Source organism: Chelonoidis abingdonii, chromosome 26 (assembly GCF_003597395.2).
Source record: "Chelonoidis abingdonii isolate Lonesome George chromosome 26, CheloAbing_2.0, whole genome shotgun sequence".
NCBI classification, from domain to species: Eukaryota; Metazoa; Chordata; order Testudines; family Testudinidae; genus Chelonoidis; species Chelonoidis abingdonii.
In genome coordinates, this window is record NC_133794.1 from 1,530,409 (window position 1) to 1,549,912 (window position 19,504).

At 61.2% G+C, this 19,504-nt stretch overlaps 1 protein-coding gene across 2 annotated transcripts in view; it reads left to right on the forward strand.

Moving 5' to 3' along the window:
- PKN1 (protein kinase N1) overlaps positions 1-19,504 on the forward strand; it is a 55,728-nt gene that overhangs the window by 13,622 nt on the left and 22,602 nt on the right. The window contains exons 1-3 of one of the 2 annotated variants that reach the window (XM_032781410.2): positions 11,568-11,722; positions 13,853-14,150; positions 18,768-18,913. In XM_032781410.2, coding sequence (XP_032637301.1) covers positions 11,678-11,722; positions 13,853-14,150; positions 18,768-18,913 — 489 coding nt within the window. In that variant the 5' untranslated portion in view covers positions 11,568-11,677. Of the gene's footprint in view, positions 1-11,567; positions 11,723-13,852; positions 14,151-18,767; positions 18,914-19,504 lie in introns of those variants that run through there. The other variant, XM_032781411.2, reaches the window with a different exon arrangement.

Consider the following 19,504-nt stretch of genomic DNA (forward strand, 5'->3'; position numbering starts at 1 on the left):
CCCAGCACCCAGCGAGGAGACTGCCCAGCCCCTCTGAATGACCAACTTGGGAACCGGCCTTGGGGCCTGGCCAGCATCTGCTGGGGCCTGGCACCTGGGCGGAGCCGCTGTGCTGAGCTGGCAGCCGGAGCCACTTAACCCCTTCCCCTCTGCCTTGTCTGGTGTGAGTAGCTCCAGGCCTGGCTCACTGAGGGGAAAGGTGGGGGCTGAATTTCCTCCTGTTTTAGGTGAGGAAACTGAGGCACAGTGACAGGGATGGGACCTGCCTGGGATGGAATAAGAACTGTAAGCCTTGTGCCCTTCTCCTGGCCACTGCCCATGTGCTGTGGGGCACGGCTAGGCCCTGCCCTGGGGTCAGGGTCATGACAGCAGACTGTGTCTGTCTGTAGCTGCCCCGCACACCCAGTCACACGGGTCACAAGTGATTGGGCCAGACTGGGCCCGCGCCTCTTCTCTCTCTCTCGCCCTTGCACTCTGCTCCGGGGCCCATCCCCACCCCCTGTAAGATGAGTTTGCCGGGTCTCAGCCCAGTTTCCAGAGGGACAGGCCTGTTGCCATGGCAATGGATGCTAACTGGGCCCCTTCAGGGCTGAATGGCTCTCGGGGAGCGAGCCTCCCTTTCTCCATTTGGAGGGGGTCCCCGCAGGGCTGGGCTGTGCTGCCAGCATGGGGGAGCTCTCTCTGCCTGGGCTGCCGCTGCTCAGTGGGCTAGAGCAGGGTGGGGCTGGGAGCCAGGACTCCTGGGTTCTATTCCTGGCTCTGTCACTGTTAGCGGGTGACCCCCTTCTCTCTGCCTCAGTCTCCCCGTCTGTGCAATAGGGGTTGTGAAGCGTGGCCCGTGGGCGTGCTATTCTCAGTGTACATTGTCCCCCTTATGCTGAGCATAGTGCCCAGTGCTGTTATAACTGTGCAGGCGCTCAGATGCCTGGTGGACGGGAGTGCGGTGGGTACCTAGGTGGCACCACTCATTGCGTTATGGTATTAGCAATTGGCAAGGCAGCTTGGGTCCCTGCAATGTGACTGGGCTCCCATTGGAAACAAAGGGAGAGCGCCCCCTGCTGAGCCCCAACCCCGCTCCCTGCAGCACAGCACCCCCTGCTGAGCCCCGACCTGCTCCCTGCAGCACAGCATCCCCTAGTGCTGCCCTGGGGCATTGGGGCCAGCACTGACAGGGGAGGGCACCCCCAACTGAGCCCTGCTCCCTGCATCACAGCGCCCCCTATTGCAGCCCTGGGGCATTGGGGCCAGCACTGACAGGGGACGGCACCCCCAACTGAGCCCTGCTCCCTGCATCACAGCGCCCCCTATTGCCGCCCTGGGGCATTGGGGCCAGCACTGACAGGGGAGGGCACCCCCAACTGAGCCCTGCTCCCTGCATCACAGCGCCCCCTATTGCAGCCCTGGGGCATTGGGGCCAGCACTGACAGGGGACGGCACCCCCAACTGAGCCCTGCTCCCTGCATCACAGCGCCCCCTATTGCCGCCCTGGGGCATTGGGGCCAGCACTGACAGGGGAGGGCACCCCCAACTGAGCCCTGCTCCCTGCAGCACAGCGCCCCCTATTGCAGCCCTGGGGCATTGGGGCCAGCACTGACAGGGGAGGGCACCCCCAACTGAGCCCTGCTCCCTGCATCACAGCGCCCCCTAGGGCTGCACTGAAGCACCCGGGTGTTGTCCCAGCCCTTATCTCTCCGGCGCGATCCCGGCACTGAGCTCCAGCCATTGGCCCTCGTGCTGACTCGATTCCTATCTTGGCAGCAGCCCCTTAATGAAAAGGGCCTTGAGAAATGATCAGGTTAGCCGAGGCCGGCGCTGGCAGAGAGCAGCGGGCAGGATGTGTGTGTGTCTGCCAGGGCCTGTGGCTCCTGGGACTGACTCATGCTAGGGGGTGATGGGTGTCTGGGTCGGGGAGAGGGCGCTGGAGCTGGGCAAGCGTTACCGGAGCAGTAGGGAGAGGGTGTCTCAGCCCTGCAGGCTCCAGTGCCTTCTGGATCTCCGGGGGCTGGAGGGGGTGCGACCCCTCTTAGCACCCCCCTTACTCCCTTGTAGGAGAAGAAAGGAAGTAGGTTTCCCTTCACGCTTTGGCCAGGCAGTGATTTTATTTATATTATGCTGCCACTGAAATGCTACTGAGATCACCCTGCCAGGCTGGGAGCTGCAGGGACCCTGCATGAGAGACAGTCTCTACCTCATATTGCTTCCAGTCCTCGTAGACAAAGGCAGGCACCTTGGCCCCGGTTCCTGCATCACATGGCCACGGTCACAGTGAGGTTGGTAGAGCTGGGAATTGAACCCAGATCCCCTGGCCTTGACCTGCCAGCCCCTCCTTTCTCGAGCGGCGCCAGCTTGCTCCCAGTCGTGTCATGCCTGGAACAGCTGTTGCCTTGACACATAGTGGCTCCGGCCCCCTTGCTCCCCCGAAGCCTTTGGCAGAAGGGAGCTGGCACTGCTGCAGCTGTCGCCCATGCTGGTGAGGCCCCCCCACTTGCCCCCAGTGCTCCTGATCCCCCCAGACTCCCGACCAGTCCCGGGCACATGCCAGGGGGATTCCCAGCTGAGATCTTGTCTCTCCCAGCTGGCTTGGACTCTGTGAGAGGCTGATAGTAAACCACCTCCCAAGACCTCCCTGCCTCCCCTGCTTGCATCGGGGCAGGGGTGTCACGGGAACAGGCTTGTGGGTTGCACTAGCAGGTCCCTGGGGGTGGTTCATTTGCACTAGTGCATGGTGACAATAGTAACACAAAGGCTGATACTCTCTAGCTCATCTCGTCCGTAGACCTTGCGGCGCTTTCCAAAGCATCATTTCCCCCAGTTTACAGATGGGGAAATCCAGGCACAGGGGGGTGACTTGCCCAAGGTCACTCAGTGGCTGGGCCGGAAACTGAGTCCTGGGGCAGCGATCTGACCACTCGGCCATGCTGGGACACGTGAATTCCCTTTGCACTGGTGAAAATTGCCTCAGTTCCGTCAAGGGGCCCTCTGCACGCGCCTTGCACTGGCTGCTGGGAGTGGCTCTGCCACAATGCCATGAGACTCTGCACCGAGCAAGGGGCACTGGCCCTTTAAATCACGTCCTGTCTCCCGCACGTGCCAGTGCCAGGGCAGGGCCCTGAGAAGGAAGCTGCTGCCCACCCCGGGGACTCCTGTTAAAGGTGACCTGCAGCTGGGGGGGCGGTTGGCTGCAGAGAGAGGCTGTGGGGGAGTGGATCTGAGCGGAGGAGAGGACAGAGTGGGCTGGCACGCTGGCTGAGCGGGGATCTGCTCATGCCCTAGAAATACGCCGGGGGCAGTGATGTCTCCCAAGGCTGGGCTAGGTGCCCTAAAAGGTTAAATCCCAGTGCGCGGGCCCTGCTGCAGTGAATCCATGGGGGCTGCTGGATGGAGACAGACCCTGCGCTTCCCTTGGGCTCCTGTACGGCCTTGCTGAGGGGGATCCTGGACTGACCCCGGCCCATTCCTTGTGGTCTCTGCAAAGCCACGTTCGGGCTGATCTAACCGCTGCTCTGGTTCGGCTTGGTGGTGGGCAGCGCAGGGGATGGGGAGGCACAGGCGTGACCCAATTGGACTAGGCTGCGCCTGGAACCACTATTTCTAGAACTTGTTTTCTGGCTCTCAGAGGCTTGGGGGAGGCGGGGGGATGCTGGAGTGCCCCCCTGCAGATCCCCCAAGCCATACTCCCTCCACCTTGTGCCACAGCAGGACCCTTGGAGCAGGCGTCTTGTAGATTCCCTAGGTCAGGCCGGGACACCGCCATGCTGGAGCAGGTCGCCCGGTCTGTGGAGCTGGGAGGCATTCGGGTCTTGCCCCCCACAGCTGAGTTGGCAGCTATCTGGAGCTGGGGTTGGCAGCCCAGAGCCTGAATCTGTTACTGGGAGTGGTGGGAGGGATGGTCTCTCCTGTCGGCCTGAACCGGAGCCAGCCAGGTCTGCTGGGTGCTACACACACCCCGACTGGGATCAGGGTCCCTGCAGGGAGCCCCCTTCTGGGTCAGGGGAGGGGATGGGTCTCTGCAGTGCCTGGCGCGACAGGATCTCGCTCAGGAGCTATATACCCAGTAGCACTAATTCAGATGAATTTCCCCTCTTAGCTTGCCAAGCACTGGCTCTCCCAGCTCGGGGAATTGCCTTCTCACTCTCCCCCCACCCGCCTCTCTGCGCCCCCACCCGCTCCCGCGCCATCGGTCTCTGGCACTGAGCCCCGCAGTGCCGGTGGCCAGGGAGGGTGAATGGCTGCTTTGTGCTGCTCGAGGCTCAGCTGTCCGGAGATGCTGACGGGGGAACTGGACATGGTCCGACGGGAGCGGGTGTCTGGGGGATTGGCCCAGTAGTGGCCTGGGGCCAGTAACCCCCTGGCAGCGAGACTGAATGCGCCGGGTCTATGGACCTAGGAGTGGGTGAATTACAGGCATGGCTCCATGTGCTCTGGCTGGAAATGGGCCCCCGCTGATGTCAGTGCCATGCAGGTCTCATGGGCGCAATGCATCCTGGGCCCTCTCTGCCTGGCACTGGGGTCAGTGATAGCACCGGGCAGCCCACAACCCACCGCTGCGTGCTACCACTCACTGGGTGCTGCCAGAACCGGGGGCAATGTGGTGACTGAATGAGAGGAAGGGTGGCCCAGTGGTTAGAGCACAAGAGACCCGGGAAATCTGGGCTCAAGTCCTAGCTCTGCCACAGACTCCCAAAGTGACCTCTGACAAGTCACTCAGCCAGTCTGTGCTTCAGTTTTCCCATCTGTACAGTGGGGGTAAGAGCCCCGCCCTGGCCCACAGGGGATGTGAGGTGCCCAGATGCTATGGTGATGGGGGCTTTATAATGATTAGATCCTGCTCTGCTTTCTCAGGGCACAAACCCCCATTACAGGTTTTACTGGGGTTTAATTGTTTTAGTGGTGGCATGAGGGAGGAGCTAGAACACCTGGGTTCCATCCATCCCCAGCTCTGGGTGGGGAGTGGTGTCTAATGGTTAGAGCAGGAGAGAGCTGGGAATCAGGATTTCTGGGTTCCATTCCCTGCTGTGTCCCTGGTTCCCAGTACAACTTCAGACCAATTTCTCTATGCCTCAGTTTCCTCCCCCCGTGAGTGTGGGGATCATAGGCCCAGCACCCAGGGATGCTTGTGGGACTCAGTCAAGGTCTGTAAAGGGCTGGTGGAGCCTGTGCCCAGGGCAGAGTGATTTGGGAGCTGTTGCCCTGCGTGTGAGCCGAGGGCAGGGGGGTGGAAGTAGCTGGTGCAGGTGCCTCCAGCACAGGCCGTGGGGCTGCAGAGTAGCGTTGGAGGGAGACACGGGGCTCTGGGGCAGCAGCCAAACCCGCTTGGGATCCCAGGATGGCAAATGCTGGGCTTGGGAGATGGCCAGTTGGCTGCTCTCTGCTCAGCTCAGTCTGGTTAACCAAGGCCGTGTTATTAGGTGTATTATGGTAGCACCTAGATGCCCCAGCTGAAACCAGGGCCCCATTGTGCCAGGCGCTGCACAGACCCAGCGAGAGGCAGTCCCTGCCCTGGAAACCTCAGAGTGAATAGACTGAAGGTGGAAAAGGAAACTGAGGCACACAGCAGAGTGGGCATTTGCCTGTGATCACCCATCAGTGGATAGAACCCAGAAGTCCAGGCTCCTAACCACCTCCCCTCAACCCACAAGACCCCACTCCCCTCCCTGAGCCAGAGATAGAACCCAGGAGTCCTGCGCCCACCCTCCAGCTCCTCAGCCCTGGCCTTGCAGCATGTTTTCTCCATTCGCCCTGCCTCAGCCCTCCTGGCTTGTAAGACAGCAACAGCTACAGCCTGGGGGGCAGGTGCTTGTCCCTAACCGTGCAGGAGGTCCTGGTGCTGAGCTGGGGGCCCATCTAGCTCGGTCCCCTGGCAGCAGCAGTAGCTGCTGCAAAGGAGGGGACAAGCACCATGAAGGCAGGGGGCAGCTGCCCCCTCCCCTGCAGAGATTGGGGTGAGGATGGGGGTTCAAACCCAGATCCCATCCCCGACAATCCCCCTGGAGCCACAGCTGCCAAGGGAACACTGACCAGCAGAGCACAGTGGGGTTTGTATCTCTGGGGAGCGTGGAGGCTGACAGCAGAGCCTGGGTCTCTGAAAGGCTGCAGGAGGGAAGCGGGTGTCTTATGCCTGTGCTGCCGCACCAGCCAGCTCCTGGGTTTGCTCTCAGGGTTCCATGAAATCCCTGCTCCCAGAGGTCATGGCTCCCCTGAGCGAGCTGCTCCAGTGGCACCAGCGGGGCATCCCTGCAGGGGTCTGGGCTTGGGGCTTGGCACGTCCAGCTGGGGCCTTCCACGTGCAGTTTCCAGGGTGGATCCTCGGCAGCGAGAGGCCCAGTGACGTGGGGAACAGCGCAGCCAGGGCGGGTCGACACCAGCTGGGGGTCTGGCCCCATTGACCCCAGCACAGCCAGGGCGGGTCGGCGCCGGCTGGGGGTCTGGCCCCATTGACCCCAGCACAGCCAGGGTGGGTCGACACCGGCCGGGGGTCTGGCCCCACTGACCCCAGCGCAGCCAGGGCGGGTCAGCACCGGTCAGGGGTCTGGTCCCATTGACCCCATCGCAGCCAGGGCGGGTCGGCACCGGCCAGGGGGTCTGGCTCCATTGACCCCAGCGCAGCCAGGGCAGGTCGGCGCCGGTCGGGGTGTGGCCCCATTGACCTCAGGGTGGGTCGGCGCTGGCCAGGGGGTGTGGCCCCATTGACCCCAGTGCAGCCAAGGCGAGTCGGCGCTGGCCAGGGGGTCTGGCCCCATTGACTCCAGCGCAGCCAGGGCGGGTCAGTGCTGGTCGGGGGTGTGGCCCCATTTGACCCCAGCACAGCCAGGGCGGGTCGGCGCTGGCCAGGGGGTCTGGCCCCATTGACTCCAGCGCAGCCAGGGCGGGTCAGCACCGGTCGGGGGTGTGGCCCCATTTGACCCCAGCGCAGCCAGGGCGGGTCGGCGCCGGCCAGGAGGTCTGACCCCATTGACTCCAGCGCAGCTAGGGCAGGTCGACGCAGGCCGGGGGCCTGGTCCCACCGACCCCAGCGCAGCCAGGGCAGGCCGGCACTAGCTGGGGAGCTCCCCATTGACTGCAGTGGGACGATACCCCTTTATGCCCACAGGGAATCTGGCCCCCAGACTGTAGCCGAGTCAAACCCCAGCACTGGGTCTGGGCAGCTTGTCCTGTTGCAAAGGCACTTGTGCGTGATGCTGGTTTGCGTACAGCTGCCCCGCCTGCCCCTCCTCCCGGGAGCCTGCCTGGGATGCTGGTTATTATTCCAATTTAATTTCTCTAAGGCCAGGGACACAGAGAGCCCCAGCCCTGGCTGGTGCCTCTGATGTTATTTAAAGAACCAATGCAGCTAATGCAACCTGGATCCCAGCATCCTCGCTCTGTCCCACACAAGGAATCAACTGTCAAGCCAAACTCCTGCCCTTCCCCCTCCTCAGGGCTGAGTGCCCCTCCCAGTCCTGCCAGCGCCCCCTGCTGCTCAGTCTGCGCAGTGCGCTGCGGATCCAGGCTCATGCAACGTTTATATTGGGGTTGTGCCTGGAGGCTGCACCTGGAATCAGGCCTCGTAGTGCTAGGCGCTATCCGGCCCAGACGGGCTCAGCTCCCGCAGTTCCGCTCCCAGCTGAGCTCAAGAGTAAACAGGGCACTGGGAGCTTGTGGGCTTTGGAGAAGCTGGTTCTGGTGGGAGCTGGACAAGCCAGGTTGCTGAGCGTGAAGCCAGATTAGCTGCACTGTTTCTTTAAATAACTTGAAAGGCACCAGTGGGGTGGGGGGGAAGGAGCCATGGGGTCAAGATGGGGTCCTTGAGCCATGGGGTCAAGATGACACATTTGGGGCAGGCTCTAAAATCTGAAACAGTGAACGGGTTGCCCCGTTGATGGCTGCGGGACATGAGCAGAGTCTTTGCACATGGGTGAGGGTTTGGAATTGGAGCGTGGTTCTGGCCAGCATCACCAGGGGGTGCTGTTACAAAGCCTGACATGCTCTTCGTGTGCGAGCGAGTGTTCAGCCTCAGTAGACTTGCTGCTGGCGGCGTTGACATGCCCATGCTTCGCAGGGGAGTTGCTGCAAGTGGCAGGGGAGTTTTCTCCCAGCCTGGGTCTCTCTAGCAAGAGTCAGTGCTTGGGACAGAGTCACTCCCTGGGCACCGGACGTCGGTGTAGGGCTATGATCCAGCGTTGCCCTGCATTCTCTTGTGCCCATCTCTGCCCCAGGACTGCAGCAGTGACAATAAACTAGTTATAGTGAGGGACTCCCCAGACACTGCACTATCGATTCCTCCCCCAAGAGGAAACTTCTCCATGCGGCCCGACCCCTGCTGCTGCTCAGCGGAGGGGGTGACAACACTTAACCCTTCCACAGTGCATTAGCAGTGCCCTGATATGAGCCAGTTACCAACCCCTCCGGCAGGAAGCAGAGTCTGTATTGTTCTCACCATTGTGCTGATGGGAAAACTGAGGCACAGAGAGGCAGTGACTTGCCCCAGGTCACCCAGTGAGTCAGTGACAGAGCTGGGACTGGAACCCAGGGCCCTCTAGGTGGCCACTCCTGTCGAGTTCCCTGCTTCTCAGGAGCAATTGGCTCCTTTTGAATCTGAGTCAGGCGGTGCTGTTGGCCCCATGCCAGCTGCTATGGTAGAATATGTACCCCTGGATGTTCCCAGACCCTCGGCCTCGCAGCTCCCTCGGCAGACCCCCCAGCGCTGTGACTTGCAGACCAGGGGCCGATCGGTGGGAGTTAGGGTGGAAGGTGCATTGGGCAACTGCTGGATGGAGAAGATGCACTGGGTGGGCTCCTCGAAGAATGAGGTGTCTGCTGAAGGGAACCAGATCCAGGGCCGGCGCAACCCATTAGGTGACCTAGGCAGTCGTCATGGGCACTAACATTTGGGAAGTGGTGACCACGGTGGCCGGATCTTCGGCCGTCCTGGTCATCGTTGGCATTTTGGGGGCAGGACCTTCCACCGCCTCTGTCGGGGGCGAAATTTCAGGGGTGGGACCTTCCGCCGCCTAGGGCAGCAAAGAAGCTGGCGGTGCTCCTGACCAGATCACCAGGCCGCCAGGTTTCCTGCCAGCCGTTCTGGGCATGGGGCTGTGGATACAGCCAGCCAAGGACAGGGACGGTTCCTCCTAGCCAGTAACTCATATTTTCACTCCTTTTAAAGGGCTTCATCACTCCAGTCACGGGCTGAGCCAGCCTCCGCCTGTCCCTGGAAATCAAGCGCCTCCACTGTAGCCTGAACTTCCAGAGCGAGCTCTCATCTTGGGGGCTTGTGGATTCCCTGCTGCAAGCCAAGGGATGTGGGTCACCCCTAGCATGGCATTGGGGTCAGCACTGACTGCCAGGGGAGAGTGCCCCCTGCTGAGCCCTCCGCCCGGTCCCTGCAGCACAGCGCCCCCCAGTGCTGCACCAGGCCAGCACCACCTCCAGGGAGCTCTAGTGAGTCAGCCGCTCTCGTTTCCTGCAGCCGGAGATCTCCCGACCAGGCATTGACCCTGCGATCTGGCCGCATGCCTGCGCTGGGTGGAGCTGCCCAGCCAGCGCCCTTGGACGCTAGGCCACGGGTGCCGTTCCCAGGGAGTCCCATCCCCTTCCCTGGTGCAGTGATGGAGCAGCACAGAGGGGTCGCCTCTTGCTCCCATACACCCCTGCCAGCTGTGGGCTGGCCCTGGTGCAGGCTGCTGGCCCCGGGCCTGCTGACCTTTCCAGGAACTGCCAGGGTTTGGGAGAGACTCTGGCCTCTTCCTGTGACTCACTGCAGCCTGGTCTATGCTGGGATTTGTCTCTCGTGGAGACACCCCCTGTGCAGGCCCTGAGTGCAGAGGGGAAGAGCTGCTGTTTGCACCAGTGCAGCTGGCCCCTTGCCCCGGTGCAGACCCCGGCTTTGTCAGCTAGTGTGTGGGATGGCAGCACCAGGGGTTGTAACTGGGGCCAGTCCCCAGGGCAGAATGCCCCCCACCCCCACTTTACTGGTGCTGAGTCTCTGCAGTAACAGGGCTTGCTGCAGCTGTTTGGCCCGTGTGCTGGGACCTGGCCTGGCCTTGGCTAAGCAGCTTTGGCCTGGGTCCAGTGCTGGCTGGGAGAACTCAAACCAGTGGGTAGGGAGAGGGGTCAGAGGCGCTTTCCAGTTGAGTAAGTGTTAGGCCCCCGGGACACTGCGGTGCTGCAGGGTGGGTCAGGGCCGCCCAGAGGATTAAGGGGGCCTGGGGTCTTCAGCAGCGGGGGCCCCCCACCGCTGAATTGCCACAGAAGACCTTGGGCGGAAGGACCTCCCACCCCCCGCTGCCGAATTGCTGCTGAAGACCCAGAGCGGAAGAATCCCTGGCTGAGCCCCCACCCCAGGGCGGGTTGCTTTCTCGCCTTCCAGTCTGTGCTGCCCCCAATGCCCCCACGTGGCACTAGGGGGTGCTGTGGGGTGGGGTGCTCAATACGGGGTGCCCCAGTATGGCACTAGAGAGCACTGTGCTGCAGGGAATGAGGGGGGAGGGTCACCCAGCAGAGCCAGGGATGGAACCCAGGTGTCCTGTGTTCCAGCTCAGTGCCCAGTGGTGAGTCCGTCCCATGTCGCATGGGGGCCCATCTGTAGCTCCGGGGTGGGGACAGGGCAGCAGGGCTCTTGTGCGGCAAGGTGCGGCCAGCTGGGGTGGGCACAAGGCCTAGCCTGGCTGCACTGATGTGCTGAGTTACCCAATCTGCCCTCCCCACCCCCGTGTCTGTTCAACATCCCCCACGGCTCGGGTGGCACGTGGGGAGCAGCTGCTGCGACAGCTGCTCACAGAGGGCCAGAAAAGGGGAAGGAGCTGCCCCCCCTCCGCCCCCATGCTCTGGGTCCCATCCCAGCTCCGAGTCGGTGGACAGGAGAAAGCTGGCTGCCCGGGGCCTGCGCAGGGCTGGTGGGTCTCTAGTACAGAGTTGATCAGGGTGAAGGGAGAGCGCACCCCCCAGGCACCTCTGGGGTGCGACATGGGGGCTGTCTATACAGGGATCCCTCACCTGGTGCTGAGATGCAGCCACCTCTGGGGTGGAACATGGGGGCTGTCTATACAGGGATCCCTCACTTGTCGCTGAGATACAGCCATCTCTAGGGTGGGACAGGGGAGCTGTCTATACAGGGATTCCCTCACCCGGTGGTGAGATGCAGCCACCTCTGGGGTGGGACACACGGGGCTGTTCAGCTGGGATCAGTTTTGGGGCCCTGAGGGATCTGCCCTGAGATGTTTCTAGGGGGAGCTTGGCCAGTGTCAAGGCGCCCTGTGTGCAGAGCTGGGGGCAGCATGTTGGGGCGGAGCATTGTCTGGGGGGTGCAGTTTGCAGCCACTCAAGACATGGTTCAGGGAACTTCTGGAGGGCGTGGGGTGAGGCCATTTTGTCCCTGGGGGCAGGCGCTCAGTGGGTTGTCCCTGGGGGCATTTGGGGGTCAGCCAAGCCCTGAGCCTGGCTCTGGGGGGGCTGCACTTGTAGGAATCTCCCCCCTCCCTGTTAACCCTTTTGGCCCAGGCCTGGCGGAGGCGGATTCAGGCCCAGCCTGAGGTGCTCGGGTGGTTGCAGGCAGTGCTGCGAGGCACGGGAAGGGGAAGTGGTTTTGTGACATGAGGGGCGGGGGGGATAGACTCTGAGCGGCAGGAGGCCGGGTGTGGCCCAGCGCACGGACCCAAGGACAGACAGGGGGCCCGGCCTGGATCCCCCCAGGGCCAGGATGTCGCTCTCCGAGTCAGACTCCTGCTCTGAGCACGATCTGGAGGTACCTGGCTGGGTGGGAGCCCCAGGCGGGCACAAATTGCCCCCATCCCGCTTCCCTGGCACAGTGGAGTTGGGAAGGGTGGCCCAGCCTGGCAAAGGGGCTGTGGGATTCCCCCTGTGGGGGGAATCAGCCAACCATCATCCCATAAAATAAAATATGGCTCTGCAAGGCAGGGCACCATGTGGGCCTGGCGGGGAATGAGAGCCAGGGTGGGGCTGATACTTGGGTGTCACCATGCAGGGGGCACGGTGCTTTTCTCCTACTGCGCCAGCTGCCTGCAAACAGCTGAGGGGGGAGGAGCGGAGAGCAAGGGACAGGGTTCTGCCCCCACACCGCCATCTTCTAGTCAGCCCCCCCCGGCTGCTCCTCGGAGAGTCCATGGCAGCTCTGGGGCGGTGCGTTGTTAACTAAGGAGCCTCCCCCCTGGCTGTGCCCTGTCCTGGGGGGTGGAGGGCTGCTGCGCCAGGGCTGATTACCGAGTGCTCTGGGGTGGGAGGAGTGGAAATCCCACTGGCAGTGGGGCCGGGAGCCAGCTGGGCTGGGATCTGGATGCAGATTTCCAGAGGACCCCCCACACCCCGCCACCTGACCCCTCCCCAGAGACCCTCTCCCAGCCGTCTCTGTGCCCAGAGAGGAGCTGGTATTGTCCATATTATAGTAGGGCCTACAGGCCCCAACTGGGATCACCCCCACCCCCCGGTCACTGCCCAGACCCCAACCAAGATCAGGCCCCTCATAGCGCTGGGCGCTGCCCAGACCCCGACTGAGCTCTGGACAGGGGGCTGGGATGGGGTTAAGGAGGTTGTGAGCACAGGGGGGATTGAGGGGCCGTTGGGCCAGCAGATGCAGGAGTCTAGAGGGGTGGGTAGGGGGCTGTCAAGGGTTGGGGGCAGCCGTAGAGGTGGGTGGCAGGGAGGGGGCTATCAGGGTGAGGGGCTGTCAGGGGGCAGCCGTGGAGGTGGGGGCCCAGGGAAGGGGCTGTTAGGGGGTGGAGGGTATCAGGGGGCAGCTATGGAGGTGGGTGGCAGGGAAGGGGTTGTCGGGGGTGGAGGCTATCAGGGGACAGCCCTGGAGGTGGGCAGCCCAGGGGCAGTGGGCAGCAGGAGGGGGGCTATCGGGGGCAGCCATGGCAGTGGGTGGCAGGGAGGGGGCTATTAGAAGCAGCTGTGGAGGTGGGAGGCAGGGAAGGGACTGTCAAGGGACAGCCATGGAGGTGGGCAGTGGGGGGAGCTGTTGGGGGACAGCAGTGGAGGTGGACAGCAGGGAGGGCGCTGTCAGGGGACAGCCGTAGTGGTGGGTGGCAGGGAGGGGGCTATTGGGAGCAGCCGTGGAGGTGGAAGGCAGGGAAGGGACTGTCAGGTGGCAGCTGTGGAGGTGGAAGGCAGGGCAGGGGCTATTGGGGGGCAGCCAAGGGGGGGCAGGGAGGAGGCTGTAAGGGGGTGGGGGACTGTTAGGGGGAAACTGTGGAAGTGGGAGGCAGGGAGGGTGCTATTGGGGGGTAGCCTTGGAGGAGGGAGGCAGGGCAGGGGTTATCGGGGGGCAGCCAAGAGGGGTAGGGGGCAGAGAAGAGGCTGTAAGGGGGTGGGGGACTGTTAGGGGGAAACTGTGGAAGTGGGAGGCAGGGAGGGTGCTATTGGGGGGTAGCCTTGGAGGAGGGAGGCAGGGCAGGGGTTATCGGGGGGCAGCCAAGAGGGGTAGGGGGCAGAGAAGAGGCTGTAAGGGGGTGGGGGACAGTTAGGGGGCAGCCGTGGAGGTGGGAGGCAGGGAGGGCGCTATTGGGGGACAGCTGTGGAGGTGGCTGGCAGGAGGGGTCTGTCGGGGATAGCTGTGGAGGTGGGCAACCCAGAGGGGGCTGTCAGGAGGCAGCTGTGGTGGTGAGCAGCAGGGAGGGCACTGTCTGCAGACAGCCGTGGAGATGGCCAGCAGGAGGGGGGCTATCGAGGACAGCCGTGGAGGTGGGCAGCCCGGAGGGGGCTGTCAGGGGGCAGCTGTGGCGGTGGGCAGCCTGGAGGGTGCTGTTGGGGGGCAGCTGTGGAGGTGGGCTGCAGGGAGGGGGCTATCGGGGGGGCAGCCATGGGGGTGGGGCAGGGCCAGGCGCTGCAGGCCCCTCACCTGCGCTCTCCCCCGCAGGGTGAGCAGAGCTGGTCATTCCTGGAGCAACTGGCACTCGATCCCAGCCCCGACCTGGCGGCGAGCAGTGTCCAGCAGCGCCTGGATGAGGAGAAGGAGCGGATCCGCCGTGAGATCCGCAAGGAGCTGAAGATCAAGGAGGGAGCGGAGAACCTGCGCCGGGCCACCACCGACCGCCGCAACCTGGCCAGCGTGGAGAGCCTGCTGCGTGGCTCTGACCGCAAACTGCAACAGCTGCACTGCCAGCTGCAGCACCTGGACGCTCACATCATGGTCAAGGAGCCGGAGGAGAGCGGAGGTCAGGGGGCAGGGGCATGGTGGGGGCTGGGAGGACATGCAGGGGTCATTGAGGGGGGCATGGAGCAGGGGTCATTGCTGGAGGACATGGGGGGTCATACAGGGGGTCAATGCCAGGGGGCCCAATGAGATGTTTTAGGTGCATTGAGCCAAGTAAAGGAGAGAAACCTCCTGTCTCAGCTCCCAGCAACTCTCCCCTAAAAGCCAGATACTGGAGATCCCTCCCCCATGCGTGCAGGGTAAAGGCTCAGTGCTCCGCGTGCTAGGAAGGCTTGGGATGCTGCTAGCTCAAGGCTATCTGTCCTGGAGAGGAGGCAGGTGCCAGGCGGACCCCACTAGTAGCTGGGGTTCGTCAAGGGACTGGCACTACTCTTCCTCCTGAAATGCGACGCAAGAAGCAGGGAAGGGAACCACAAGGCAGCAAATGCTGAACAGAACCCAGGGGAGTCTCCATCACCCAGCAGCATTGGTCAGCGGAACTTCCCGCCACTAGGTCTCAGTGAGGCCAAGGGTTGGGCAGGATTCAAACAGGCTGGGGGGTTTGTCTGGTGTCTGGGGCTGGAATGAAAGCCTCTGAACAGCTGCTGGATTGGCAGGGAGCCCCCACCCCCACCCCATGGTGTGGTGTCATAGTGTTAGCACTTGTGCCAAGATGCAGCCACCTCTGGGGTGGGGCAGCTCTTTGTACAGCTCTCCAGCTGTTGGGGGCAGGAGGGCTCGGCTCTGGGTGTGGATTCCCCCATCCCTGTGGGGATTTGCCTGCCTCTGCGGTTGCTGACAGCCTCCACCATCAGAGACAGGATACCAGGGTAGATGGGCCCATTGAACTGCTCTGCCATGGGGATTCAGGCTGCATTGCTGAGATGGCCCCAAGGAGGGTTAGGGGACAGTGCAGACCCTGTGGTTCACAGCCACAGCTCCTCCCAAGGAGCATTTTCACTAGCTCCCTCCTCCCCATCCAGCTGGGAATTGACCCCCATCAGTGTCTGACTTGAGCTCCCTGAGTGCCAGGCCCCTGTGCGGTGCCAGGGCTGTACCAACGACTGGGATTTCATAACAGGAAGCCACCACGTGCCACCTGCCCCAGCAGCGAATCGCGGCGCGAGCCGGGGGGTCTGAGGCAGGAAGCGACATGGCTGCTTCCTCTATTAAGCTAGAAAAACAAATTATCCGGTGCCTGCAACAGCCCCTCCCAGCCCAGCAGTCCCGAGTGCCCCCTCCCTTCCCGAGAAAGGCCATCTGCTTCATTATGCCTTAATCGGCCTCAGAGAGACATGATGGGATAAGTCTCGTGACTGGGACGTGGGGATGGGGTACAGCTTGTTCAGGAAGGCCAGGCCGGGGGAAAGGAAGCTGGTGCACAAGAATATATAGGCTTGCTCTGAGGGCCAGCAGGAGGCGGCCGTCAGACCAGTTGAGAATCTCTGGGTAAAGATAAAGGGCGGGGGGCACGTGCTGCCCTGGTGGGGGGTCTCCTGTAAACCACCCAACCAGGGGCAGGAGGCATTTCTAGAAGGAATCACAGAACTATCCAAACACACGCTCTGGTCGGAATGGAGACGTCACCTCTCGCACACGGCAAAGCACAGAATTTCCAGTCAACTGTTGGGATGTGCTGGGGCCAGCTGTTTGTTCCACGAAGGGGAGGAAGTGACGGGGGGGGTGAAGGGTGGGCAGCCCGGGATTCTGACCAAATTGGTTTTGCATCTGAAGGCGATTTGGGTGGAAGCGATCGGGAACTAACACATTTCAGGACTCTGAGGAAAGAAAGCAGCAGAATAAGGGCAATCAGGAGAAAATCTCCAGTATGAAGGAGTCGAGCAGTTTGTCAAAGAGCCAGTGTTAAAGGCACAATTGCAAACCATCCTGAGCTGAAGGCAAGAGAGGAAGAATAGGCAGAGGCCAATATGGCTCCGTCAGGGACTCGCTAATGACTTGAAAATCAGAAAGGAACCTACAAGAAATGGGAACAGGGACAGATGGTCCAGGAGGAGAAAAAAAGCACAGCACAAGCTTGTAGGGACGATATCAGAGGGGCTAAGGCGCAGAATGAATTTACATCTAGACAAGGACATAAACGGCAGTAAGCAGAGATCCTTTAAATCCATTTGGGGCAAGAGATGACGAAGGAAAGTGCAGGTCCTCTGTTTAGCGGGGAAGGAGAGCAAACAAACAGTGGCATCAAGAAAGCTGAGGCATTTCATGCTTGTTTTGCTTCAGTCGTCACTAAAAAGATTAATGGAGAGCAGATATTCAGCACAATTAGTATTAACAATCAGGGGAAGGAACATGAGCCAATCTAGGGAATGATCAGGTTTAAAGAATATTTCGAGAAGTTAGGTGTATTCACGTTGGCAGGGCCCAGTGCAATTCGTCCTATTTCAGGAACTAGCAGCAGCAATCACACCACCATTAACAATTATCTCTGACAACTCCTGGAGGGCTTGGGAGGTCCCAGAGGAGGGAGAAGGGCAAACACGGTACCTATCTTTTAACAGGGGAACAGAGAACCTGATCAGGCTGACTTTGATAGCTGGAAAGACACTGGAACAAATTATTAACCAATTAGTTTGTAAGCGGTTAGAGCGCAGTAGGGTTAAGAGGAATAGGCAGCACGGATTTGTCAAGAATAAATCATGTCAAACCAACCTAATTTCCTTCTGTTAGGGTTACCGGCCAAGTGGATGGGGGGAAGCAATAGATGTGATACGGTTTGATTTTAGTGAGGCTTTTGACACAGTCCCACATATGCAAGCTAGGGAAATGTGTTCTAGATACAAATACTATAAGGTGGGTGCACAACTTGTTGAAATACCGTACTTAAAGAGCAGCTCTCAATGGTTCGCAGTCAGACTGGGAAGGCATGTCTAGTGGGTCCCACAGGGGTCAGTCCTGGGCCCAGTTCTAGTCAATATTCTCATTAATGAATTGGGTAACGGAGTGCAGAGTGTGCTGATAAAACTTGCGTCTGACGCCAGGCTGAGAGGGGCTGCTAGCTCTTTGGAGGCCAGGATTGGAATTCGAAACGACTGTGACATATTGGAGAATTGGCCTGAAATCAAGAAGATGAAATTCAGTAAAGACAAGTGCAAAGTACTTCACTCAGGAAGGGAAAATCGAATGCACAACCAGAAAACAGGGAATACCTGGCTAGGCAGGCGAAGTGCTGGAAAGGAGCTGGGGTTATAGCGGATCACAAATCGAATATGAGTCAACAGTGTGATGCAGCTGTGAAAAAGGCTGATCTCATTCTGGGGTGTATTAACAGGAGTGTCGTATGTATGATGTGGGAGGTGACTGTCCCACTCTGCTTGGCACTGGGGAGGCCTCAGCTGGAGTCCAGTGTCCAGTTCGGGGGGCCTCGCTTTAGGGAAGATGTGGACATGTTGGAGAGAGGCCAGAGGAGAGCCACAAACATGATCAAAGGTTTAACAAACCGGATCTGCGAGGAAAGGTTCAAAGCTGGGCATGTTTAGCCTGAGAAAAGACGACTGAGGGGGACCTGAGAACAGTCTTCAAATATGCTAAGGGCTGTTACAGAGAGGACGGGGATCAGTTGTTCTCCATGTCCCTGGGGGGTAGGACAAGAGGCAATGGGCTTAATCTGCAGCAGGGAGATTTCGGTTGGATATTAGGCAAAACTTTCTAACTCCAAGGGGAGTTCAGCTCTGGAACAGGCGACCAAGAGCGGTTGTGGAATCCCCGTTGTTGGAGGTTTGTAAGGACAGGTTGCACCAACCTGTCAGGGACGGGCTAGGGTTACTTGGCCCTGCCTCAGTGCAGGGGGATGGACTAGGTGACCTTTCGAGATCCCTTCAAGCCTGACATTTGTGTGATTCTATGACTCCCTGCCTGGCGCAAAAAATGCAGCTGCCTCTGAGGTGGGGCATGGCAGGGGTCAGCCCATGCACAAGAGGATTTGACCCTCTCCGCTCAATGAGATGTTTTAGGTGCATTGAGCCAAGTGAAGGAGAGAAACCTCCTGTCTCAGCTCCCAGCAACTCTCCCCCAAGAGCCAGATACTGGCGCTTTCTTCCCCAGTGCCTGCAGGGTAAAGGCACCTGGGGCCAGGATGGGTTCTTTGTCTCTAGGGCCCTGGGTTCAAATGTGACCCTAAGTCAAACTCCCTCTGGACAGCGGGCCAGATCCCCCAGATAGCCTATGTGTGGGGCGCCCAGGGCTGGGCTAGCAGTGAGCTGCCAGTCAGATTGAGGGGCACTGGCAGAGCTGGGGAGTCCAGAGGAAACCGTCACACCATTACTTTGTCCTTCTCCCTGGGTGCGGACCCCGTTTGGGGGTGGGCCGGGACTGATGCTCTTGTTAACCCATGTGAGCCTGGGAATGGAGCCAGCGTGGCAGGGCCAGAACCAGCCCCAGTGAGGGACCTGCCAGCAGAGATGGAGGCAGGTCGGTGAGAGTGCCCCTCCCCTGCCTCATCCAGCCCCCCCCGGGGGGCACGACCCCCCGCCCCAGCAGGCATTTAGTCACCTTGGCTCTGCTGATGCCCCTCAAGCCTGACCCATAGCCCCCTGCTAGCCCTGCCCTGCGCTCCTGGGTCCTGGAGGGGCAGGGCCACCCCCTGCCGGGCACTGCTGACCCTCCCCCTTCCCCCTTGCAGATGCCCCCCAGTCGCCCAACAGCCTGAGCCGCTCGGCAGCCAACAAGCACCGCCTGGCTGGGCTGGAGAAGCAGCTGAACATTGAGCTGAAGGTGAAGCAGGGGGCAGAGAACATGATCCAGATGTACGCCAATGGCTCCACCAAGGTGAGGGGTCCCGCCCCCTCCTCCACCTGCCTCCTATCCCACCCTCCCCTGCCTGGCCCCTGGCCCCCATCCCTTGCCTGGCCTCTGCCCCAACCCACACCCTGCCCCCAACCTCCATTCTCCCACCTCTCCACCACAACCCCCTCGCCCCTCTGTCCCCATCTCCCAACTTCTCCCCTCCCCCTTCCCTGGCCTGCTCCCAACCTCCCCTCCCCTCCTCTCCCCCTGCCTTTCCGCACCTGGCCCCCAACCAGCCCGATTCACGCCTCATCAGTCCCACTATCCTTCCAGCTCGCCAGCTTCGCCAGGCCTGCCTCCACTGCAGCCCGCTCCCTCCGCCCTCCTACCCCCGCGGCGTACCACCTTCTGTCAGCCACGTCCCTGCCCTCTCGCCCCCACCCCCTTATCTCAAACGCACCCCTCCCAGCTCTTCCTCAGCCCCCCCACACCACCCCTCTCCCACCTCCACCTGTCAGCCACCTCTCCGGCCCTTCTCGGACATCCCCTCCTTTCTCCAGGCCTCCCCAGTCCTCGCCTCTGCCCCTATGTCGCCCGCTGTCCTCTCCCCAGCTCCCTGCCAGCCCCAGGCTG